Genomic DNA, 27,640 nt, shown 5'->3' on the forward strand with positions numbered 1-27,640 from the left:
ACCATCTGCTTCACACTGGATCCTAGCCATGATCATATTGTTTCATCTGCAAGAGCATGAATGATTATATAGTTTTGCAGATTTGCTGAGTATCTAGAGATTTTTTGTGAACACTGCCGCAATATTTCAATCTTCTGGTAAACCCAGACATCACACCTCTCCCGGAAGTTCTGGGAGTCTTCCGCATATTGATGGCAGCTCACTGACGCCCACAAATTATTACAATATCCCGGAAATCTATTTTTTTTTGAGAGGGCGAGAGAGAGGAAGAGGAAGAGTGAGGGCAAGAGGGAGCATTCAGATTGGTCTCTCTTCGTGCTAAGTAGACCTATCAATTTTCTCTGTGGGCGGGCTTTACAGTCAACCTTAAAAATAAAGACAGTGTTGCTCGCTGCACTGTTTGCAACAGTGACTTTTGTCCTGCCCGTGGTGGGTTAAAATGTAAAAGACATGTTGAGGTGAGTTTAACAGGCGTCATTCGTTCATTAGCATAGCTAACGTTATTTAAACTAGCTGGCTGGCTGCTAAGGAGCTACGCTATTGATGTCCTACGTGATGACGCCAAACTCCCTGTAGACTTGCTTAAAGTTGTAGTAATTAAAAAATGACTCCATGATCATATAACTACATATTTTAATGTCACATTTTCTGTATATACCCAACTTGGTTTACAGATTAGACAAAAATCACTAAACAAAGTATTACATACACCCTTGGAGGTTGACTGGGGTGGGGTGGGGGATATGGGGTTGCGGGGGGAGCAGGGGTGCTACCTCCCTGAAATGAGTTTTTGCAGGGTGGGATGTCTGGTAAACCATAAACCAATTTTATTTCCCCCATTCTCCAGTTTCTGGGGCAGGAGCAGGTATCCAGTGACAACTTACATTTTAACATTCTCATTCTGGCTTTGAAGATACCTCAGATTTTCCCTGTCTCCCCATTTCTGTAACCTGCCCTAGCCCCGTAAGCCATCTGGATTCTGTTTGCAGTCCCATTCTGATCCGTGGGCATCCCTTCCCAACCTTCCCTTCTTTTTTACAACTCACTTCACCAGGCCAATCTTTAGAACATTTGATCTTACTGTTCCAGAGAGATTATTAACATGCTTCCTATGGAACAACATTTTGCTAAAATGTGCTCTGTAAATAAAGGTTGTTATTGCTACACAGTGGTGTTGCAACACAGTCTGCACGAGGCCTGAGTAGGCTGCATTTTCTTTCCTCTAGCCTTTTCTGTCTAGGCAACTGTGAATTGTCACTTGCATGACTAGAGTTTTTGTAGTAAAGTAATTAAAACCACAGAGTCTCTTGCAGACGTTGTCAGTGTCACCATTTGCCAACTTTAAATCAAAACCAAGCTGTAATTATTCTTCAGTCAGTATGCAACATTTGTTATACGAAGAACGAAACAGTTCATTTGTAGCACCACTGGCATGAAAGCAGGGAAAAAGAAAAGCTGTAATTTTACTTACAACGTTCATTGAATAATCACATCACCAAGGATAATAATGGCATAATACTGGAAAGGCTATCTTTCAGCTGAATTTATTAGAATGAATCCAAAGCTAAACAAAGTCTTGCTTGCAGCATATTTTATCCTATAGATCCTATAGCTGGGCTATTTCCACAATCTTCATTTGGTATTACATCAGTGGCTGGAATGTGAATTTGCAACCCTTGGAATGCTACCAATTTTTTCAGCTGCATTATTGAATGAAACAGCTAGAGACATGTAACATTCTCATCGTGATAGTTCAGCAAAATAGGCTGGTCACGAGTGAACCGTGATCCAGGTACTGTTCTAGGAAACCCAATCCCAGCAGTGACAACTGCTACAGCAACTACTGTCAAGTTACTTACACAAGTCTCACCATGATTGAAAATGAATGTTCAAACTTTGCTCTGGATAAAAAAAAACAACAAAATACAAATTCTATTTTTGAAAAAAAATTTATTGACAATGCTTTATCATTATCAGTCACCCACACCCACTACATAACCTTTATTCCAGAACAAAGCCTTGGGAAACTTGCATATAAAAGTTGAAACAAAATCATAATTCTCCTCCTGGGACCATTTGGAAGAAAGAAAGTCAACCACAACGTAAACAACAAAAATTTATGATAAGCTTTTGACTGTGCCTGCGGGATCTTACATGCACCTCTGAACTAATTTAAGGAGGGCATTCATGATGCTGAATGAGTACAAGTTCCTTGGGGCTGCTGTGGGTGGAAGTACAGCTATGTGGCCATTCATTTTTTTTTCTCCATACCCTAGCAAAGCTGATGATAGTTAGCTCCCATTTCATTTGAGTTGTGCATCATAATTAGCTCCTCCAGTTTTCTCTAGTTCTTGTTTGATGTAGTCCTCAGCCAATTCATGTGGGTCACAGATGACAAACTCCTTAGCAAAGTTCTACGAGAGAGAAAAAAAAGTATGAGTCACTTCAGCTGATGGCACAAATTTTACTTCACTTGCAGCCTATCCAAGAAGAAAATTACTAAAGCATTTATAATTGATCCTTGAAAGATCATTGCACAGCAAAATTCTCAAAATAAACCAAAAAAAATTCAAGGTTCTTTAGATGCAATTAAACCAAATTGATCAAGAGTTCTGAAAATATACAATAATATCAAACAGAAAACAGCAAAAAGAATGAACATGGAAAATATGGACATTCAGTCAGTCACTATCTGTAACAGCATTCCTTACAGCCAGTAGTTACAGGCTCAGCAACCTGCAATGTTTTGTTGCATTGTGATTGCTCCACTGGAGCCCTCGGGCTTCAACGGTAACCTTCAAAATAAGATTGTCTTGTATTGTTTCTTTATACATTTCCCAAGTAAGGTCATCCAGAACCATCCGTCCTTCTACCTTTCCAGCACAAAGCTTGCACTCCGATTTGTACCATAATATTGTTTAATCTCATAGCAACCACTGTTTATTTCCATGCTTTTCTTCAATTTCTAATAGAATATCTTTGTAAGGAAGTAGTTCCTTTCTCCTCAAAGATCCAGTTTGTCACACTTAATTGTAAAAGTAAATGTCTTTTTAAAACTCATTTTACACAGGTATATCAGCATTCAGAAATGTGAGGCGCAAATGAACAGAAATAAAAATCATTACACAACATTGAAAAATTGGTTAATTTTTCCCAAGCAGCATTCAAGATAGAAAAAGTTAATTGTAGTATAAGATTTAAACTTGGATATGCTAAATTCACAAAATATTACTAAACAAGGCACTTTATTGCTAGCATTCTAAGTAAACAAAAGCTTGAAAATAGCTCAGCTTACAAAAGATTGATTGATAAAAAGTGAACTAACCTGACATGTCTCAGTAAAATTATGAATTAGCAAACCACGGGAACAACATTCCCCTCATTCCCCTGAGTAACATTGGCAGATTTCTCCACTGGTGAGTACTACCATTTAAGTCAGACCTATAGTGGTTGCTCATTTAAAGTGCTCAATACATTGGTTTCTGGGGGGGGGGGGGGGAGCGTTTAGAGGTCAATGTCATACCGTAATAGTAGACCATTCCAGAGTAACAATTCAACTTGTTAAAAAATCATACACCTACAAAGTTATAATCTTAAAGTTATGAAATGGGGAAAATAATGAACTACTTGTGCACCCCAAATACCAGTCCAGCTTCTGAATTGTCACTGTAACACAAATGATGATCATAGTGTCTGCTTATACACTCCCCCACCCATTCATAATAATCCAGTGGTCTTTTCATTCTGTATGAGACAAGCATCTCCAACATACAAAATCATTATTTGATAACTTGACAAGTGTTAAGATTTCCATAGTACAATTTTCAACAGCTCACTTTGTAACTAAAATCAAGTAGGAATATTGACCATTTCATTCTCTGCTACAGTGAGGTAGGAATCAAAATTAAAGTTCACTGCTATGCAAAGTAGAACACAACGTGCAAGATCTTCATTATGTCAGTTTGAAGATTCTACAGTATATCCAATGTTACACTGCACCAAATCAAAGTTGGTCTGCAGTCAAAATGCTCATGAGTAATTGTGAAGGCAAATTTAACCCAACATACAACTGAAAACAATTTGCATTAAAATAATGTTCCCCAAATATATTGTAATGAGTGGACTAAACAAGTGTTTCCACTTCACGTAGATGTCTTTTGTCAAGAAGCTTGCAGTTATAAATCAATGTTCAGTGTTTTAAGAAAACACTCCCAAGTGGTAATTCGGTGTGAAATACTAATAGAGTCATTTAGTGCATACATTTTCTGCGCTTAGTGAAGCTGAGGCCTTTATAAATTCAAGCCATCTGCTTTTAGACCTATTTATTACAGCTTACAAAAGTTGTATTGTAAGTGTTAGAATGGATGCATTTTGTTAGCTGATGCTTGACATTCATGCCAATTTACTCTGCACACTGAACACAGATTGTTCCCAAAAGCTGTTTGCAGGATTTTCCCTCATCACAATACTCAGTTCACAACCAAAATTCAAGAAACTAGTTTTATTTCTGGCATAGTCATTTACTTTACAAAATGATGTGTCTTTCATTGTTTACTCCAAGCCCCAAAAAGACTGCATTATTCCAATTAAATTACAAAACTTGGAATAGCAATTAGAAGTAGCAACTTCTGTGGCACTAATATTTTTTAAAAGTATTTACACACAGGATATAAGCTTCAATGCCATTGCTAATATTTAATACCCATCCCAAATGTCTAAGATATTGTCTTTCTGCATGTCCTTCTGCAGTTTTTGTGAGGGTAATCAATCTCACTAAGTGCAGGATTGATTAAATAACAATGGAGAATTGTAGTGCATTTTTAAGACATCACAGAAGTCTACCAGAAAAGCTTGCAACACATCATACACATTAATGTAACACATCACACACGTTAACATAAACATTTAAACTTTTCCTCCAGCAGTTTACATGTGTTGTTTGAACCCATCACGCCAGGCAGTATTTATGGGAAAGAGTAAGCAGTCGATATTCTGGGCAGAGACCCTTCATCAGAACGGGAAAGAAAAATGAGAAGTCAGAGTAAGAAGGTGCAGGGAGGGGAAGAAAAAGTACAAAGCGGTAAGTAACAGGTGAAACCAGGAGGGACTGGTGAATTTAGAGCTGGGAAGCTGATAGGTGAAAGAAATAAAGGACTGGAAAAGGGGAATCTAATAGAGGGTAGAAAACCATGGAAGAAAGGGAAGGGGAAGGAGCACCAATGTGAGGTGATAGCAGGTAAGGAGATAAGGTGAGAGGGGAATGGGAATAGTGAAGGGAGGGGTGGGCAATTACCGGAAGTTCAAGAAATCAATGTTCATGCCATCAGGTTGGAGGCTACCCAGACGGACTACAAGTTATTACTCCTCCAACCAGTAGAGGAGGTCATGGGCATTTAAGCTTTTCCTTGTCAGCACTCAAAACATTACTGAAAATTACACTAGCAGATTAGTTTTTTGTTACTTAAGTAGCCACGGGAGATCTTGGATCATCGATCCAAATGTAAATTCCAGCCCAACTGGTGAGAAGTAAGTATAAAAAAAGGAATTAGAAATAAAGCTAATCTCACTTGCAATAACCACGTGCCATTATATTGCCATAACAAAAGAATTGGTCCTTCAGAGAGGAAAACTATCAGCTTTACCCAGCCTAGTTGGTGAGTGCCTCCAAACCAATATGTAGAGTCAACTCTTAATAGTCTCAACTCAGTGGAAATTATGGGTCAAAAAATAAATGTCAGTAATATTTAGTAGATGAACAAATAAATATGAACACCAACCAGGATGCTGGTTAATTATTACACAAGACTCTGCCTTAAGAGAAGATAATATACAATTCTTGAGTCTTGATGCATAACAAAACTGGGTAGAAAATGTCAATTGTTTGCTTCCAATATGGACAAATTTCCCCAATCCAACTGATTTCTGTAATCACATTTTAACGAGATAACTCCAATCTAACTAGATTGAAGATCCAAGTGATATTAGCTTCTAATTACCAACAGGTACAGAAATTAGATTTCATGGTCTTATAAATAGGCATATTGATCCCAATTTTCCCAACACAATCATGTGCATGATTGTCACCCAGAATTTCACCACATGGATGGCTGGACCCAATGTGGGGGCAAATATGTAAAATCAAGAGCATGTCAGGATTTCACCATTCAATTGGAAGTAATTTCTTTACTGAGTGGTTAAGCCTCTTGTTCTCAAGTTTAACTAGTTGGAGATTTTTTTTAAAGATTAGAATTGTTTTCCTGTAGGACTCTTCCTTGTGCTGATTAACCAGTCACCTTCTGAACATAAGAACATAAGAAATAGGAGCAGGAGTAGGCCACCTGTCCAGTCTGCTCCACCATTAAAAAACCTAAATGCCTTAAATATATTTACTGAGGTAGTCTCCACTACCTCATTGGGCAGAGAATTCCACAGATTCACCACTCTGGGAAAAGCAGTTCCTCCTCATTTCCGCTCTAAATGGAGAAACTTCTGAAATGCCTGCTTCCCTGCCGCTGCTACTGTGCGATCAAGAATCTCCAGAGGGGAAGGCCCCAAATCCTCAGCTTTGCCTATTGCTTGTTGCCGGGGCCGGGGTCGAAGTGCTCGGCAGAGATGGTGCTCGGTGTCGGAGGGCTGGTCAGAGGCTCGAAGTTTTCGGACGGACTCAAGAGTCGGTTGTGGTCGGGTGCTTCCAGGGTGCTGCATCGGCAAGTTTGCAGCGCTGGAAGCTCATGGCAGGAAGAGAATTTCTCTTCCTTCTACCGTCTGCGTGAGATGATGGGACTTTCGAGAGACTTTGAGACTTTTTTTTACCGTCCCCATGGTCTGTTCTTTATCAAATTACGGCATTGCTTTACACTGTTGTAACTATATGTTATAATTATGTGGTTTTTGTCAGTTTTTCAGTCTTGGTTTGTCTCGTGTTTTTGTGATATCATTCTGGAGGAACATTGTATCATTTCTTAATGCATGCATTACTAAATGACAATAAAAGAGGACTGCGTGTCCTCATAATCTAATCTAAAAAAAATCTACTCCCTTGAATCTTGAGGCTGTGTCCCCTAATTCTAGTCTCATCTACCAGTGGAAATAACTTCCTTGCCTCCATCTTATCTATCCCTTTCATAATTTTATATGTTTTATATGTTTCTATCAGATCTACAAAGCAGTATATTCTTCCTCAAGTAAGGAGACCAGAACTGCATGCAGTACTCCAGGCACAGCCTCACCAGTACCCTGTACAGTTGCAGCATAACCTCCCTACTCTTAAATTCAATCCCACTAACGATGAAGGCCAACATTCATCTTCTTGATAGCCTGCTGCACCTGCAAATCAACCTTTTGTGATGTATGCACAAGCACTCTCAAATCCCTCTGCATAGCATCATGCTGCAATTCTTTAACCATTAAATAATTTGAATAATTTGCTCTGCATTTGCATTTTCTCTCCCTTCATTTCTTATTTGTTATCTCATCCACATTATATGCCCCCAAAGTCTATAATAATCACATTACCCTCAGCACTACTGTCTTTCAAAACAAGAATCTGAAGCTGAAAGTAGGCTTTTCACAGATGATTTCACCACTCAGTGAGATCATGGTTGATTCCATATCTTGGCTCTGCAGCTCAGTGTCAGTGAATATTGAGCAACATTTTCCAGTGACTGCAAAATCTAAACCACTGAGTGATAAATGTCTGCAATACAACACAAGCCTGCTGGTAGAATTTTGTTTTAAAAAAGCAAATGAGCAGATGCCACCATTAGAAGTAGCTGCACCATGAAACACCAGCTGCAAGAGTATGGGAGAGAACATCACCTGTATTTAGGTCGTGAACAACTCAGGATCAGAAGCAAGCCTGCAGTTTTTATGTTGACATTTTCCTCTTCTCCCATTCCACCCCCCTCCCGCCAAATGAACACACTACACATTAATCACTGAGGGAAGTCATTAAATCTTAGTCATCCAGTTTCTTTTCTTCAAGCTTGAGTTGAAGCTATCTGGATCTTGAGCAAAACTAACTCAAAAAAAAAAATCAATTGGTAACCTTCAGAAACCTTGAAAATCAAGATTTTCCTAAATCTTGTTGGAGTTGTAAATTGTGTGGAAGGTTATTGTAGGTTGACGGGAGGTTGACGGGATATTGACCGGATGCAGAGCTCAGCTGAGAAGTCTGAGATGGAGTTCAACCCAGAAAAGTGTGAAGAGATTCATTTTGCAAGGTCAAATTTGAAGGCAGAATACAGGGTTAATGGCAGGATTCTTAGCTCCATAGATTCCTCAAAGTTGGTGCACAAGTTAAAAGGGTTCTTAATGAGGTGTTTGGTGTGTTGGCCTTCATTAGTTAGGGGATTGAGTTCTAGAGCCACGAAGTAATGTTGCAGTTCTATAAAACCCTACTTAGACCATATTTGAAATATTGTGTTCAGTTTCTGGTCACCTCATCATAGGAAGGATGTGGAAACTTTGGAGAGGGTGTAGAAAAGACTTCCCAGGATGCTGCTTGGATTGGTGATGACAGAATGATTGAGCAAACTCAATGGGCCAAATAACATAATTCTAGTACTATTTCTTATGATCGAGAGGGCATATCTTATGAAATTGATCGAGCTTAGGCTTTTCTCTTTGGAGAGGAGGATGAGAAGTGACCTGTTAGAGGTTTACAAGGTGTAGATTGAGTGGCTAGCCAGAGGCTCTTTCCCAGGGTGGAAATGGCTAACACAAGGAGGCATAATTTTAAGGTGACTGGAGGAAAGCATAGGGAGATGATAGAGGCAAGTTGACATTTTTAAACACAGAGTGGTGGGTGCGTGCAATGCCCTGCCAGAGTGGTGGGACAAGCAGGTAGCATTAGGGGCACTTAAGTTCTTAGATAGGCATACGGGATGATAGAAAAAAAATGTAGGGTTATATATGTAGGTATGGGATGGTTAGATTAATTTTAGGGTAGGTTAAAAGGTTGGCACACCATTGTGGGCTGAAGGACATGTACTGTGCTGTAACGTTCTATGTTCTTTAGAGTGAACATTCCCTGAAGTTCCTCAGCTGTTGTATAAACCAGTATTTACAGCCAACTGTAAACTTTCTCCTATCACCGTCATCCTTGTGCACTATGCAATGAATTCCAAAAAGGTGACACAGGCCCAATTTCCTCTTTCGGCCTTTCAATCGCCCTTCAGGCTTGCAAACCTAGCAATTACTCATCGTTAGGAATTGTCAAAACATGCAGCTACACTTGGGGGCACATCCCATCTGTCCATTAAGAATGGCAAGAGCAAATAATGTTCAAGCAGATTTTGAATATTTAATCATGTAAATAAGCGTCAAATGGAGGTAAAACCAATGTTGCAAGGCTAGCTCTAAACATCCAACCTTGATCATAAGTGTACAGTACATCGACTGAAATTGAAACCATTCACATCCATCTAAGTACCCACAGATCCATTACCAAGAGTAGTAGAATACAACCCTGGATCACTATGAGCTCAGCATTTCTTGATGACTGCATTTCAAAGTTGACCAAAATTATATCCCAAGGTGTTGTGTGAACCTTCTGTTTGTGCTGTAAGATTCAAACAGGTTGGGAACTGAAAATTTTGAACTTGTCTTCACAAACAGAAACTGCCTTGCAATCTGACAATGTTACCAAAGGTTGCAAACCAACATGTAACGGCTATGTGTAACTAAAACGTTTTCCTTCTGCCAAATCTTTTATATCCAAACATCAGGATATCAGATTAAGATTCATTCACAATTTGTTCAGAATGCTTATACTGTAAGCTTACGTTTTTCAAAGCACTTGTTTGCAATAATGGAGAAACAAAGCATTTCTATAGTAGAGAGTTGAAGTTCTTGAAGCAAGCCAGAAGTATAAAGATAGTACAATGAAACTGGCTCATGTCAATCAAATTGCGACTGATTTTCTTGGATTATAAAGAGGATTCAGAACATTGGTAATTTGTTAGGGAAACCCTGGTTAGCATTGATTGCATGTGCAGAATTAAAAGAGTAATATTTAAAATTAAGTATCTTTCAAGGCAGCTGTAGATTTACCCTATCTGTAAAAAAAAACTCAGTAAGTCAACTGGTATCTGTGATGGAAAAGGAATTATTAAAGTTCTGAGCTATGACCATGCATCAGGGTAGAGTCAAGAGGGAAAGAACTCCGATTTGATTGGTGAATTGAGGAAGAGCAGTGGGATGATAGACAGATGGAGGCAGCTGCTGGGGGGTAATAAGCATGGAGAGAAAGAAAATGGGAATACAGGAAGCAAGTCATGCATGAAATTGGAAAATTCATTCTTCCTTCCATTGGGTTATGGACTACCCAGGAGGATTGAGGTGTTGTTTCCATTAAATTTCACTCTGGCAGTGGAGAAGGCAGAAGATGGACAAGTCGGTATGAGAGTGTGAAAGGGAGTTGAAACAGGATACAAATGGGAGCTCAGGTTGGTCACTGCAGATGTTCTGCAAGACAGTCTCACTGATCTTGAGTTGGCCACATCAGGAGCTCCGAATGCAGTGGACGAGGTGGGGGAGGTACAACTGAACCTTTACATTACTCAGAAAGGGCTGGCTATGTCCCTGGTTGGTGGTGGGAAGAAAATGCAAGGGCAAGTATTATACCTCCCTGTAGCTGTAAGACTGTAGTGCCAAGGTCAAGGAGGGATTTCTGTGGTGGGCCGATAGACATGTGAGGGGAAAATATGGCTAGTCTTAGGATCCTTTTAGTGAAAGTAGCAATGTATTAGATGTGGAGGCTGATGGGGTGAAAGCAATGGGTGAACAAAATAGCTATGTATACACTGTGCAAATGACTTCAGGACATATGTATAGCTAGGGCATCTAGGACTTATATACAGTACTGTATATTGGTTAAAATAGGAAGAAGGTTGGAAACAGAAATAAATTACTTAGCTTTGTATTAGCTCAGTAGTATCAAGTGTTATTTGGTAACTGGAAAGATATAATATACAGTACTGTGCAAAAGTCTTAGGCACCTTAGCTATATATACTTGCTCAAGACTTTTGCACAGTACTATAATTGAAAAGTTCTGAGACTACCCTTACCACACTTCGTTACATTAAAATATCTAATTGGTAGTGTATCAAAAATTACAGGAAGATTTTGATCAGCTAGGTTAAGAGGGTTGAGGATTAGCAAATGGCTTTTAATTCAGATTAAGTGTACACTGTTGCATTTTGGTGAGATAAAGGGACTCCTACAGTGAATGGTCAGGCTCTGGGAAGTGTCATGTAACAGAGAAACATAGGAGTGCAACTACATACTTTGCTGAAAGTAGCATCAGAGGTAGACAATGGTGAAGAAAGCATTCAGTATGCTGGCCTCCAATCAGAGTATAGGAGTTAGGACAATATGTTGTAGCTGTACAAGACATTAGTGAGACCACATTGGAGAACCATGAATCATTTTGGTTGCCCTGTTATAGCAAAGACATCATTACCCCAAGAAAAGGAACTAAAAACTAAAAGCAAGAGGTGTGAGAATAAATTAGAATCTTGGGTTTGAGAATTTTGAGCCAAAGGTACAACATCTCAGTGAGGGGTGGCTGCACAATTGACATAGGTGAGCATGAAACTCAAAAGAACTGGTAAGCTTTTTTTTTGTCCGTAAATCCATAGTTCAGTGTAGGCAGGATGGTTAAGGTGGCAGAATGCTCCTTTGGTGGGATGTGGGATTTCAGGGCACCTAACAGGCTGCCTGTTGATGACATCCGCATGAAAAGTACCCAAGTTCAGCTCCTGACTGCCAAGGTCAAGGAACTGGAGCTAGATGTAATGAACCATCCGGGAGACTTAAAACCTCATACACCCAGAGCGCAGGCTTCAGACAGTAGATAGGTGACTACTTGGGTGACCACAGTGGAACTCTACACTGACTGTTTACTCTCCATATAGGGTTGCTGTGGCCATTCTCCAGCAACAAGTATACCTCTTAGGATACTGCTGGGGTGGAGATGATATATCAGGGTACATCAGCAGCAACCAAGCCAATGACAGGCTCTGAGACTCAGCAGGGAAGGGCAAAGTCATCAAGAGTGGGAGTGATAGGAGACTCAATAGTTAGGGGGACAGACAGGAGATTCTGTGGCCATTAATGTTAGGACAGGATGATGTGTGCCTCCCAGGTTTTAGGGTCCAGGATCAGTCAGAGGGGCAGGGGAAGCAGCCAGAGGTCCTAGTACACATTAGCACCAATGACATAGGTAGAACTGGAGAAGTCCCACATAGGGAGTAAAGGGAGTTAGGAAAGAGGCTGAAGAACAGGACCTCCAAGATAGTAATCACTGGATTACTCCCAGTGCCACACGCTAGTCAGGGCAGGAATAGGATAATAGTACAGATGACTGAGTGGCTGAGGAACTAGTGCAGGGGGCAGGGTTCTTGAATCATTGGAACCTCTTCTGGGACAGTGGTGACCTGAACAAACAAGAGGGACAGGTTGCACCTGATCTGGAGGGAAACCAATATCCTGGCCAGAAGGTTCACTAGAGCTACTTGGAAGGACTTAAACTAGTTTGGCAGGGGATGGGAACCAAAGCATCAGGTCAGAAAATGATAGGATGCAGAGAAGGTCAAGGTCAATAAAAACAGCCAAGAGAAAAGTAATGGATACGATGGGACAGATACTTTGAAGTGTGTGTATTTTAATGCTATGAGTATTATGGGTAACAGTGATTAATTTAGAGCATGGATCAGTACATGGAACTATGATATACATGGACATCAGTACATGGACCATTTCAGAGACTTGGTTGAGAGAGGGACAGGAATGGGTACTTAATGTTTCAGGATTACTATGTTTTCGAAAAGATAGAGAGAGGCAAAAGGTGGTGGTAGGGGGAGGGGGGATGGTGAAGTTGCACTACTAATCAGAGACAATATCACGGCTACACCCAGCGGGGACATAATGGAGGCAGTCCACTGAGTTTATATGGGTAGAACTAAATATAGGAAGGGCGCAATCACATTGATGGAATTGTACTGCAGGCCTCCTCAATAGGCATGGGACACTGAGGAACAGATATGCAGGCAGATTAAGGTGTTAAAACAATAGGGTTGGTATCATGGGGTCTACAAATTCCCTCATATAAACTGGAATCTTCTTAATAAAGGATTTAGTTGGAACAGAACTTGTTAGGTGCATCTAGGAGGACTTCTTAAATGAATATATAGATAATCCCAACAAGAAGAGAGTTATACTGGATCTGGTGTTGGGTGATGAGCTTAGCCAGGTGACCAATCTTTCAGTGGGTGAGCAGTTAAGGAATTGTGGTCACTGTTCCCCAGTTTTAAAGTGGCTATAGATAAGGATAACAATGGACCTTGTGGGAGAAATTTAAATTGGAGCAATGCAAATTATGAAAGCATTAGGCAGGAACTAAAGAGTTAGTTGGGAAACACAGTTTTTGGGCAGGTACACATTCTGACATGTAGAGAGTGTGTAAAGACCAAGTGCACAGAATACAGATGGGTATGTTCCATTCAGAAAGACAGGAAAAGCAGCGCAAGAGAACCTTGGATGTCAAGGGAGGCAATGTATTTATTCAAAAAGAAAATGGAAAAGCATGCAAATCTTCAGGAGCTAAAAATCAAACAGAAACATTGAGGATTATAAAAATAAAGTCAGAGATGAACAAGCATATTAGAAAAGCCAGGAAGGGCCATAAAATCTAAAAACATTCTATACATACATCAGGACCAAGAGAATTACTAAGAAGGTAGGACTACTCAAGGATTGGAGGGCGGGGGGAACATTTGCTTGGATGCAAACGAAGTGGGTGAGGTTCTTAATGAATATTTACATCAGTATTTACCAAGGAGAAGGACATGGAAGCTAGGGAGCTCAGTTTCTAGAGTATAAATATATATGGGGATTTTGATGTAATGTGGGAAGTAGAGTTGGATGACTTAAGAGCATCGAAGTGGATGGGCTTGATGGGATATACCCCAGGTTATTGACAGAGGCAAGAAAAAAGACTGTTGTGATCTTGAGCAATATTTTTGTGTCCTCCCAGGGGACTGTGAGCAGCTAATGTTGTTCAATTATACAATAAGGGAACCAGGGATAATCCTGGAAACTATAGAGCCGTGAATCTTACATCAATGGTGAAGTTACTAGAGATAATTCTTAGGAATAGGATTAATGAGCATTTGGAAGACCATAGCATAATTAGGGAAAGCCAGCATGGTTTTTTGTGGGGCAAGTTGTGGCTTACTATCTGGATTGAGTTTTTCGATGAGGTGGGGAGGGCAATTGATGAAGGTAGAGCTGTGAATGCTGTCTACATGGGTTTTAGTAAGATGTTTGACAAGGTCCCTCATGGGAGACTGATCCAGAAGATTACGATGCATGGGATCCACAGTGAAATGGCTAGTTGGATTCAGAACTGGCTCACCCATAGAAGACAGAGGGTAGTGATCGATGGGACTTATTTTAGCCAGAGGACTGTCATTAGTGGTGTCCCACAGCGATCTGTACTGGGATCTCTGCTGTTTCTGACATATATAAATGACCTGGATGAAAATGTTGATGAGTGGGTGAGTAAGTTTGCAGATGACATGAAGATTGGTTGTGTTGTGGATAGCATAGAAGACTGGCAAAGAATACGTGGGACATAGATCAGCTGCAGGCATGGGCGAAGAAATGGAAAAAGGGGTTTAAGCCAGCAAAATGTGAAATGGTAGATCAAATGTAAAGAGAAAGTTCACTGTTAAGGGCAAGACCCTTAACAGTGTTGAGCAGCAGAGGGATCTTGTGGTCCAAGCTCATAGCTACACAGGTTAATAGGGTGGTTAAGAAGTCATATGGCATATTTGCCTTTATTAGTTGAGGCATTAAGTTCAAAAGTCAGGAAGTTATGTTGCAGCTTTATAGAACTCTAGTTAGGCTGTATCTGGAGTATTGCACACAGTTCTCGTCGCCCCATTCTAGGAAGGCTTTGGAGACGGTGCAAAAGAGTGTTACCAAGATGTTGCCTGGATTACAGGGCATGTGTTGTAACAAAAACTTGGAAAAACCTGGGTTGTTTTCTCTGAAGTGACAGAGGTTGAGGGGAGATCTGATGGAGCTTACAGGATTATGAGAGGCAGAGACAGAGGCAGAGTAGACAGACAGCATTTTTCCCCCAGGGTTGAAATATCTAAAACCAACATGCATGCATTTAAAGTGAGCTATGTGAGGAGCAAGTTCTTTACACAGAGAGTGGTGGACACCTGGAATGCACTGCCTGGGGTGGTGGTAGAGGTAGATACATTAGTGACTTTTAAGAGACATTTAGTTCGGCACATGAATGTGAGGAAAATGGAAGGATATGGACATTGTGTAGGCAGAGGGGACGAGTTTAGTTGGCCACGTGATCAGTAATTTATTTGGTTCAGCACAACATCATTAGCCAAAGGACCCTTTCCTTGGCTATACTGTTCTATGGTCTATGTTCAAAGGCAGGAAAATAAGACTAACTGTACTCAGCATGAACTAGTTGGGCCTATACTCTTGTTATTCTACGTCTATGATTCTAACTACATTTTAAAAACCATCCAATCACAAGGGAAATTAAACCAAGAAACCACAACAACTCTAATTCAGCATACAAAGTGATCTCTAAGCCAATTACAAATAAGGCTAATCTCAATCATCCAGATTAATCTCAATCTTCAGCACTTCGTGTTGCTCCAGATTCCAACATCTGTAGACTCTTGTCCCTTGGTCTCACTCATAATTATACCATTCAGCATTGCAAATGGAAAGTTCTTCCACTGGAACAACATCCTCTGACAAAAGAGCCACCAAACGTCTACTGTTGTTCAACCCTTGCATCACCAGTGATCTCTAGAAGTCTGACTACATCCAAGTCTGAATGTTAGATGTTCTGCCTTCAGCTGAAGGCTTTAACAGATAGCAAAGGACAAGCCTCCAACTTTACCAGCTCTGTGATCTTTAATGGTTATCAAGTCTTTATGAATATCACATAATTTATGTCAAAAATAAAATTAAAGAATATGACAAAGCATACTAATTTTAAAAAAACAACTTATCTTCCCTGTTCACTCCTAATTTATAGCGTTACAATTCTCATAGCAATCAATGGGGTAATATGCACAATCTAACAAATGTTGGGCAACATTACTGAAGGTACACCCTACTGGATAGAAGCTATATCCCCATCACCAATGCCAAGGCTATTAAAGGTAATAAGAGTACAAAAGGGTCAATATAGATTCCTATAGGACACTGGTACTAACAAATTTCCCTGCAGATTAAAAAAAATCTATCACAAATTTTCAGCTTCTGAGTATTCACCAATATTTATTTCACAAACTAAATTCTTTAATTTCACAAGATTCTATTTTCAGTGTAACATCTGCACTGAAACTTCCCAAAAGATTGCACTCAACTGCAAGCAAAGAACTTCAACTTAAATGACTAGCTTACGTGGAATTACTTTACATGGGCCGACATTATAGGCCATCTCTCATAATAAAGCAACTCAGATAGCCCTAATGAAGTAAAACTAAACTGGTTATAGTTACCTAGCCCTATCTCATTTTCTCCTTCCAAACTGGGACATTTTAACTTCCTTCCAATCATCTGAGATCTTAAGCCATTAAGTGTATAGAGCACACACAAGCACTGTCCCATTTATTTGAAAACTCTTGGGCAGTTCTCATCTGGGCCAACAGTCCCATCTATTTTAAGGATAATCGCATGTTCAACTGCTTTGTTAATAATTAATACAGTTTTGCAATCGAGTTTTGCCTTGAGAGGAGAAACTGATATCTTGGGAATCTCTCCATGGTCCAATACCACATTTGTGCTCCATTTACTCTTAACCATGGCTTAATAATGCTGTAATTGTTTTCTTCAGCTTCCATCAGGGTTTTGCTGATAACAGCTTTCGTTTCCCCCAAATATTGCATCGTGCTCCTCTTTAGATTACTAATTATCTATTTTATAGAATTTTATGTTTTCATAAAGTCCATTTCTCTTTCTATATGACCAGCCAGCCAGCAATCTTACATTATTCTTGCCTTAAGGATATCTATAGCTTTCACAAACCTTAATGAAACAGATGGTTTTAAAACTTTCTCTATTCACCAGACCTTTAAATTTTAAATTAAGAACAGATTTTAATATATTTTCTTCCATCAGTTGAATGGAATTATTAATGTTCACACTTCTTGGATATTTCTTCAGTTGGTAAGGCAATAAAGCCAATACTCACCAAATGTGAATTAGCAATCACTATTAATTCACTAAGAACAAGCTATCATTTGCCCTGGTTCTCATTGGCGAGAGTTTAGGCACCATGGTAGCATTGTGGTTAGCACGTGGCCAAGTGGTTAGGGCTTTGGACTAGCTACCTGAAGGTCCTGAGTTCGAGCCCCAGCCGAGAGAACGTGTTGTGTCCTTGAGCAAGGCACTTAATCACACATTGCTCTATGACAACACTGGTGCCAAGCTGTATGGGTCCTCATGCCCTTCCCTTGGACAACATTGGTCTCGTGGAGAGGGAAGACTTGAAGCATGGGCAACTGCTGGTCTTCCATACAACCTTGCCCAGGCCTGTGCCCTGGAGAGTGAAGACTTTCCAGGGGCAGATCCATGGTCTCGCAAGCCTAATGGATTACAGCTTGGTACGCTGGACCTCAGAGTTTGATTCCAATATCACCTGTAAGGAGTCCGTATGTCCTCCCTGTGGAATGCATGGGGTTTCTCTGGGTGTTTGAGTTTTCTCCCACGTCCAAGACATATGGTTAATAGGACTTTGTCAATTGTCCCATGATTAGGCCAAGGTTAAACTGGGGGCGTTGCTGGGCTGCTCAGCTCAAAGGGCTGGAAAGGCCTATTCCTCTTAGTGTCTAAAGAAATAAATGAACATTCCCAGCAAGTGTTTGAGCTGCATGCCCAACATCAAAAGTAATCTCACTGCAGTAGAGTTGCTAGTAAAGATCTGCAAACATTGATTATAAAAGATAGAGTTAATTAATTTTATAATAATGTATTTATGTTGCTGGCCTTAAAAAAATCTTGAACAGACAAAATGCATTAGATTATACAAATATTTAATTACTTTTCAGTATATAACCTGACAAGCATAACAGATCCAAATACATTAGGGGGTTTAAACAGGAAATGGGTATAGTTGACGGATGGCCTTTCCTTCACTATAAGAAAATTCTCCATCCTAACAACATTAAAAGAACTGAAAACTTTCTAAGTTTTCAATGGTCTCAATGGTTTAGGTATCATTAGATACGCATACATCTCTGTAATTGTGAAGTTACAAGGGGGTGAATGCTCAATGTCCCAAAGCCAATCAAAGCCAGGCACCTAATTTTGAAATTAATGTTACAACATACAGTTAACAAATACCAATGGGAAAATTAAGCAATGGATTTCTAGGTATAAATTTGAAGGGAATGGAATAAACTTCAGAAGCAGCGTATAATGCCCTGCTATTATGATTTAGTTCAGCACATGGGCCAAAGAGCTTGTTGCTGGGCTGTACTATTCTATGCTCCACGCCGCAGTACAATCGTGCATTTTCATTCAAGGCATAACATCACAACTAGCAGAAATATCAAGGTTGTTTCACTGGAGGCAACATCTGTACCAGCCTTTATCCAAATGATGTTTCAAGCTTAAGGCAACAAGCTCCACATCATCAATTTTGTGAAGTAGAAGGACGGAGCCTGGAAAAAAACTATTTGTCAGTATGAGATCTGTCAAATGAGATTGAGTATTGAACATAAACACAGTACATCAAGGGCATCAGATTAAAATGCTAATTCCAAACTTCTCATCTCTAGGCTCAACTTTCACCCTGGAGAAAGCATAAAATGGTAGCTAACTCAAACACCAATATCACAAAATATGCACAGATGCTTGAGAATGTAATAAATGAATCTGCTTTGGATTTCCTATCCCAAAAATGTGACACTCATCACAGAAAGGCAGATCAAGAACAATGAAAAGCAAAACTAACCCTGTGCAAATCTGCAGTCTGACTTACATAAAACAGCTTTGGAATGGCCAGGCCACAAGCAAGTGGTGGTAAACAGAGATAATGGAACTATTTCTCAATTTCAAGATGCTCTTTGGCAACATCTTTAAGAAAACAACTTCAATAAGAGCACCAAGGGCTCACACCTCTCCCTCACAACTCGCACTTTATCTTATTGACTAGATTGAAAAAATAAAATTATATTTCCTATAACCAGTGCAAACTGAGCAGAAGTAGTCTCCATTTAAATACTGGGAAGCCAAAATCCAAAAGTCTTCATTCTTCGCAGAATTCATCCTCTTCCCTGGAGTCATCTGAAATTGTTTGCATTTCTGGGTGTGAAATCTAACCCAAGCTTCTGGCTACAAGTTTATGCCAAGACAGCTGTATTTTCCAGCCAGTTCTCAACTCCATCTCATTTAATCTGCTGATGAAAAAGCACATGTGCTTTTACCTTAAACTCAAGTATCCTAATACACACCTTGCTTGCTTGATCCTAATTTCCTGAAATTTGAGGACACCTCAAATACTGCACCCTAACAGCAAGTCTCATCAACTTTCCCCTCTACCCAGCCTGTGCTTGTGACCTCAAGTTCCATTTTTAAATTGTTATTAATTCTTTTCTCCCCCCAAATGGCATCTTCCAGCCACTTCTGCTTCTCGTGAACATCCCAAACTAGCCATTCCACACTGGTAGCCCTGCCTCCCAAGACCAGAAACTGTGGAATTCTCATTCTACATCACACTATTATTTACATATCTTTCCGTAATGAAAGTGCTACCTTAAAATTTAGGGTCAATATGTTCTATCAGACTTGATGTCAAGTTCCTGTGAAAGGCCTGGCAAGATTGACAAACTTAAAGTTCTTGTTATGAAACTCACGAAGATGGTCTTCATGCCATCTAGAATGCAGGACATCCCTCCACCATCCCAATAAATAGAATTCACCTCATGTGGAATGCTACCCTCAAGTATAAAAATGCACAAATACCATTGGGAAATCTTTTTCTCCTTTATCAGAAGCCAAGCTAAGTTGATTGCTACATTCAAGAACTTTCTAGTAACACCAATGTTCATTCTTTCATGAATGAAGCCATCACTAGCACTTCCAGTTCCATAATTGCAATGAAAGTATTTCCACACTTGTGTTAGGTAAGTAGTTCCAAGACTCTAATCTCTTCTCTCAGACAAAGACGTGAAACTAGGTCATGATGTTGAACCAATCTTGGTGAGATGCAGCACTGCCTCATGCAAAGAGTATGCCCCAGTATTCTATGGTTCCAACGTGAAGGAAATGAAAGCGTCAAGACGACGTGAACCGTCAAATCAGAATTTTTTGTTGGAGCTGTATTCATACAGACAAGTTTAGATAGTTCACTGACCCACTATGTTCCTCCAGCATTTTGTACATTGCTCTGGATTTCAAGCATTTGCAGAACCTTTTTTGTTATAGGTACTCCATCACATTCTTTGTATCACATAGATCTAGTGTAAATGGTTAGGGTTGATTGCCCTACAATATCTTTGAAGTACCGTGCCAAGTATTTTTATGACTAGCCTAGTCTAGTTCCTGGTCAGGATCTTGGTGAGGAATTCAGCATCGTTCATACCAAGAAAGTAATGATTGGAATCTCTATTGGAAAACTTCGCTACCTGGGACAAATTTTACTTACCACTTAATGCCACAATCCCAATAATTATCCATGCTCTAGTATATGTAGGCAAATCTGTAAGTTTAGTAAGTTTGCTGATGACACAAAGGTTGGGGGTGTTGTGGATAGTGTGGAGGGCTGTCAGCGGTTACAGCAGAACATTAATAGGATGCAAAACTGGGCTGAGAAATGGCAAATGGAGTTCAACCCAGATAAGTGTGAAGTGCTTCATTTTGGTAGGTCAAATATGATGGCAGAATATAGTATTAATGGTAAGACTCTTGGTAGTGTGGAGGATCAGAGGGACCTTGGGGTCTGAGTCCATAGGACGCTCAAAGCAGCTGCGCAGGTTGACTCTGTGGTTAAGATGGCATACGATGTATCGGCCTTCATCAATCGTGGAATTGAATTTAAGAGCCGAGAGGTAATGTTGCAGCTATATCAGACCCTGGTCAGACCCCACTTGGAATACTGTGCTCAGTTCTGGTCGTCTCACTACAGGAAGGATGTGGAAGCCATAGAAAGGGTGCAGAGGAGATTTACAAGGATGTTGCCTGGACTGGGGAGCATGCCTTATGAAAACAGGTTGAGTGAACTCTGCCTTTTCTCCTTGGAGCGGCGGAGGATGAGAGGTCACCTAATAGAGTTGTATAAGATGATGAGAGGCATTAATCGTGTGGATAGTCAGAGGCTTTTTCCCTAGGCTGAAATGGCTGCCACAAGAGGGCACAGGTTTATGGTGCTTGGGAGTAAGTACAGAGATGTCAGCGGCAAGTTTTTTTTATGCAGAGAGTGGTGAGTGCGTGGAATGGGCTGCCGGCAACAGTGGTGGAGGCGAACATGATCGGGTCTTTTGAGAGACTTTTGGATGGGTACATGGAGCTTAGAAAACTAGAGGGCTATAGGTAACCCTAGTAATTACTAAGGTAAGGACATGTTCTGTACAACTTTGTGGGCCAAAGGGCCTGTATTGTACTGCAGGTTTTCTATGTTTCTATGCCTTCTTCATTATCCAAGAAGTTGCAAATAGAACAGAACAATGTGTAATTAGATCATATGATTAAGTTATGGGTTGGTAACTGGCCATATTTTGACCTGGCTTTTAAGCAAGGCATACTTGAACAGTTTTACACTTGATTGATAGTTTAGCTGTATGACTTTTCTGCAAATATGATTATTTGTCAAACAAAGTCTTTAGCATTTTTTATATTCTGCTGCAAATTAACTGAAGACTAAAGTCTGAAAACTTCCTTGACAATGGGACCAGTGGGAAATGGCAATCGTTGCTATCACCACCCAAACATTGTTGTAAATTGCAAAGAACATGGATGAGAGGGATAACAAATCAGCCATGATTGAATGGCGGAACAGACTTGATGGGATGAATGCTCTAATTTCGCTCCCATCTATGACAAATTAGAAAAATGACAAAAGCATCATCTTCTCCTTATTTTCATCCATTTTACATCTGTCCACTCACAATCTAAAGAAAGAGTCACCCACAAGAAACCTGGGTTCCTGTAGGGAGGAATTTGGGAGAGATGGCAAAGCGCATCCTCAAATACTTTTTCACTCCTGCTCAGATTTTAAAAAAGGGGAGACCATTTGGGGAAGAAAGGTAATAATGTAGATGTGGTGCAAAACGCCCAAGCATCTCCTTGAAAAGATTTTGTGTTGTCCATGGGGAGGTCTTGGCAGTAGATAAGACCTTCTTTATTTATACAAAATTAAGGCCGCAGGGTATAGGTGCAGAATTAGGCCATTCAGCCCAATTAGTCTGCTGTATATCATGGCTGAATGGAGTTGCAGACCATCTGCAACATAAAGATTTGAAGATTAACCAAGCTGAACTTTAACAGCAACTCATTAAAAAGCTTTATTGCATTAAACCAAATCAATGGCTTTAATTTCTCACAAGAGTGCTTGAATGGACTGTATTCTGAATGTCTCAAATAGATTCAAGAATGTTACTTATTTGTACCAGATAAAGAAATGATCATATTGCATATTTTCTTCTTATGCCTTCATTTGTTTAAAATTAAACAATTATTTAAAAGGCCACAAGAAATTAGTATGCATATTAAGTTGTTTGAGAGACTTGCACTCCATATTACTACCCTTGAACTTGATCAATTAACTGTTCTCTATCCAGAACGTGCTTGGGCTTAACCTTGCACAGGTGTTTCACCGCATCACAAGTTCAACTTCTTGACCCAATTTCAGAATCAAGATAGAAAGTGCGTTATTCATGTATGACTGCATCTGGATACAAATGGGTACACATTTCAGATAACCAATGCAAGAAATACATTCTGATTACAAGGAACTTTTACACCAGGCTGTTATCAGCTCTTGTACCATCCGTGTGCTTGACCCAAGTGTGATGGCAGACATGGCAACAACAATTCTAATTATAGTGCAAAGCCTGGAAACTGTATATTCATTAGCATTCCCGATGCATGCTTTCCAACAAGGGAACAGGTTTTGAATCACAGGAGACACTGCTAATGGAAACCTCTGTTCTCTTATACATACCAGTTTATTATTTTTTTAACTCCCAAAGCTGACAGTGATGTCAATATTAACAATGGAACAGAAAATTAATATTTAATATTTTTATGCACATTTTAGATTTTAAACATTTTTTCACATCATGGGAGCCATTTTCATCCATTAAATCTATGAATGTTGTTAAATATTTTTCTCCAAACTCATTTTCCCCACAGTTCCATATGGTCCCCCTACATTTCACCCATTCTGTGCATACTTAGGGCAATTTACAGTGACCAATTTACACATCTTTGTGATATAGGAGAAAACCAATGCAGTTGCAGGAAGAATATACAAACCCCACACAAACAGTGGAAGTCATGTTTGAACCTATGAAGAGAGAGCTGCAAGGGAGCACCAACTCTACCAGTTTGCCATCAAGCATGCAGGTCACACATTATAACAGAGAACAGAGCATGGCCTCCCACACTCATACCACAGCAACTAAAATAACCATAGGCCAAGAGTGAAATGCAGTCAATTTCACTGACAGGGCATCACAGTTGTTTACAAAATTGTGCCATAAACAACAAGGACAAAATGGGTACAGACTTGTTTTTTTTCTTTCCACAGATGCTGCCTGACATGTGAAACCAATGCTTCATGTCAAAAAAACTTTCATCAGTACTAGGAAAGCAAAACCATTCAAATTACAAAGTATATCACTGACATTTGTTTTGTTCTCTTCAACTTTTCCAAGACTATTAGGAATCTAACCAGCTTGAAGTTTCATAAGGAGTGAAGGGCATTTCTGTGATGCTTTTTCAACAACTTGAAATGCTTGGTCTCTAATTATCTTAATCTTGAAAGGTCTTTTAGCATGAAACAAATTTACCCCTCCCTCTCTCCCCCTACAGTTGCTGCCTTACTTGCTGAATGTTTCTCCAATTTTCATTATTTGTCTCAGATTACTAGCATTTACAGATTTTTTTCCCTGTTTTTCATTGAAAACATCACGTACTGGTCATTATACTATCAGAATAATTTTAATAGATGTACGGCTTTAATTTTATTTGTGCTGCTTCCATCTCTCAATGTTGCTAATGAATATGCAATGATTAAAAACAAAGTTAGCAACAATATTTAAAACCAGTAGAAGCCACGCCACCTATTGAATGGCGGATGAATAACTTAGACAATGACTGCAATTGTAAGAATTGATAAGGTTTCAAAAACAAGTTTAAAACTTACCTGTACTACTTCCTTTACCAAACTTTTATCAGTGCTGACTTTAGCTCTCTGCAGTACAGTGACTTCATCGCCAATCCAGGTAATCAGAGCAAACTTAGCACGTTTACTCATGGCATCGCCAGTGATGATCCGATGAAACCCATATACTATGCGGTCATCTGCCAGCCAGAATGGCAATAAATTACAACCAGGATAACTATGCATCTAAGCATGCAAACTGTTCAGTGAGCAGCTGCAAAATAACAAATACGTTAACAATTAAGATGTAGACCTTGGTCGCACCCAAAGATCTCTATAGATGCCAACTATGCAGCTGACTGTTCAAGATCTCCAGTTATTTCTACCTCAAGGAGACAGCCATTTGAACTAATAATCAAACTTCGGATCTAACCTACATTAGAGTGCCGCATACAACTTTCAAATAATGGGGGAAAAAATCAGGTGGTACGTAAACACACACCGAAAAATATTTAATTTAAAATGGAGCAAAGTATTGTGTTCCAGTGGCGTGGGGTACATAACATCCAAGCTCAAACTCTGGTCGAGCTCCGAGCATTTTAATGAATTCCCAGAAGATCGAGAGAACACGCCGAGAGGCAAAAGGCATTCATCGTGTCCCGTTATAGTGCATTTGCCGGAACCTCGCCCTTTTTCGCCCCACCCAACAATAACGAATGGAACACAAGGAAAGCCATGTAAAGCAAGGAAAAACAAAAAAAATCTCAATCTTGCACTAAATCTATTCGTCTAATAAAATAGTTAATGGCGATTTAACAAACTGTGACTTTTCAAATATCTGAATGAATTTTTAAAATCAAGATTTCTTGCGTCTCTGCTTTGAAAAAAAATACGCCGCTTTGAGACAAAAGTGAACTTGTTATTAAATTATACCCATCCATCTTCTTCAAGCAAAAAATCTCCAAGTTGCCCATGGTGATGATTAAATTTTGCCTAACGTCTGTTATGTCTAAGAACTATTTCAGATTGATAGCCAATTATTCCGTGGGGAATCGCGAGTGTGAAATCTAGCGCTCTTTGGAATGGGTTTACATTAACTAGTTATCTATTATGACTATGGCAAAGTATAATGGCTGATATTTTGAGTTTACAATCTTTAAATACGAGCGAATAGAAATGGCAAACATAATAAATGTCAGTAACAAATAGGTACCACACCGTTAAAAAGGTTACTTTTCAATCGGTAACCAAGGAATAAAATCCAGCCACCAATCTACATTCTAATTAAACTAAACTTTTGCCTTTGTATTGTAGAAGTTCTGTTCAACTTGGCAATTGAAAGTATTTGGGTGATTTACTAAAATTAATCATTTACAGTCTCCAAACGGTTTCTTGGGTCAGTGAGCTTTGAAGTACCGTTCGTCAATCGCTGTACGGTCTCAGATCAACCCAAATCAATTACTTCCCGTTCTCATTATACACTCCCCTCCCCCTCCCCCCCCCCACACACACACCCACACACCCCGATTGTAACACGAAATACAGCTAAATTAAATTGCTGCATTTCAATTCATCCAGTTTCCTCTTGTCCGAAATAATGTCCCGAAAATCAGGAGATAATTTCAGGTTTAACTATGGGGCCATTTCTACAGGGTAGTTCCTCATGGGGAGCCTTCAGATGATGAGACGATCTAGGTAGGGTTTCTGTGGCTTAAGGTAAATAAGAGGGTGAACTACGTTCTCACTCAGTAGGTGCTCGACACATCAACCAAAGGAACAAAAACGCTTACAGTCATAAAAAGCCCCAAACCTTACTTGTGCATTGAAGTTTAAATTCATCGTACGACGTGCCTTTTGAATCAGGAACAATAGTGTTCCCATCGTATTTAAAAACAACCCTGAAAGAAAGAGAAAGAAACACTCTAGATAGATATACAGTAGATGTGAATGATATACTTGCAAATTTGTAAGTGAAACTAACCAATTCACATCGGTGTTGTCATCCCGGACCATGTTATAAGACTCTCTGCATGCCTCTTTATCAATCTTCGTGGCCATTTGAGCGATAGGTAAATCGGCTGGCGAAAGTATGCGCAATAAATCCCCGATCCGACAATCAATGGACTAACGGAGGCAAAATTAATAACGGTCTGCGGCACGACCGTTGAGTGGGGTTTTATTCGAGGTCGGCTTACGGCAGCTTCCACAGTTCCTAATAGCAAGCCGCAAGCATACGTTAGGAAGCACCCACTCTGAAGCTGCAGATAAATGCAGGCAGCCTTAGCGGATGCATTTCAGCCGCTTTTTTACCGGCTTTGGGCGTGTTGATGTCGTATTTCCGTCTGTCGTGATCTTCGCTTTTGAAAGGCTGATCTCCGAAGTGACCGCGGAAAAGGATTGTCTCCCCCTGTAGGAATTCAGCAGGGAGAACCGTTCAGTTGTGAGGTGGTGCTGTGCGTTAAGATGTTAAGGCTGTAGGATAATTATTTTTTCCACTGTATTTTTCGGCATTTTGTTTAATTCTGCTCCAAATATGGTTTCTCGTATTTATAATTCTATTGATGCCAGCGACCATTTAATGCCCCGTTCAATTTGAAGAGAAGATCTGTCATTATGTATTGTCTCTATATCGCCTCTTTAGGGGTAATCCTAATGGCTTGACAGATAATACAGTACTTTTGCGACGATTTATGGGATATTAAATGCTAGGTTACAGATTCCTGGAAAAGGGAGTTAGAAGCCTAGACTAATGCTGAAGCTCTTTATGCAATTTGTCGCATTTTGCAGTGTATTCACTGCTGTTATGTCGGGAACACGACAGCCAATTTGCATTCTGCAAGCCCCTTGAGTCAACTAGGTGAGATCGACCAGATAATTAGCTTCTTTTTTTGGTGCTGATAATAAACCTGCATTGGCCAAGTAGAAGGAAGGAGCAAGCCATGTAGCCCCCTAGCTACCTAAAATGCTGGCTGTCCCTTTCTCTCCACAAACACTGCCTGGTCTTCTGAGTTCCCCCAGCACCTGCATTTTTCTTTTGCTCCAGCTTTCAGGCCTCTTGTGTCATTCTGTTAAATTACAGATTCCCTGAATCTTACCTGACTAGGTTCCATATCCCTAATAATAATGTCTCATAAAATCTATTTAGTCTCTGTTTGAAATGTTCAACAGATTAACTCTCAAATGCTTTGTAGAGGGAGAGGCTTTCAGATTCTACAATTCAATCTGCCTTCATGGAATGGGCTGATCAATGTACGTCCCCA

General features: G+C 39.8%; 1 protein-coding gene across 1 annotated transcript; it reads right to left on the minus strand.

Moving 5' to 3' along the window:
- Positions 1-1,930: 1,930 nt before the first annotated feature.
- cotl1 (coactosin-like F-actin binding protein 1) lies at positions 1,931-26,689 on the minus strand. The gene is made up of 4 exons (XM_072279886.1): positions 26,362-26,689; positions 26,196-26,278; positions 24,423-24,580; positions 1,931-2,414 (listed from the first exon to the last, which is right to left on the minus strand). Exons 1-4 carry the CDS (start codon positions 26,436-26,438, stop codon positions 2,304-2,306), a joined length of 429 nt encoding a protein of 142 aa, XP_072135987.1. The 5' UTR covers positions 26,439-26,689; the 3' UTR covers positions 1,931-2,303.
- Positions 26,690-27,640: the final 951 nt, after the last annotated feature.

The sequence above is a fragment of the Mobula birostris genome, chromosome 15, assembly GCF_030028105.1.
Source record: "Mobula birostris isolate sMobBir1 chromosome 15, sMobBir1.hap1, whole genome shotgun sequence".
Classification (NCBI taxonomy): Eukaryota; Metazoa; Chordata; class Chondrichthyes; order Myliobatiformes; family Myliobatidae; genus Mobula; species Mobula birostris.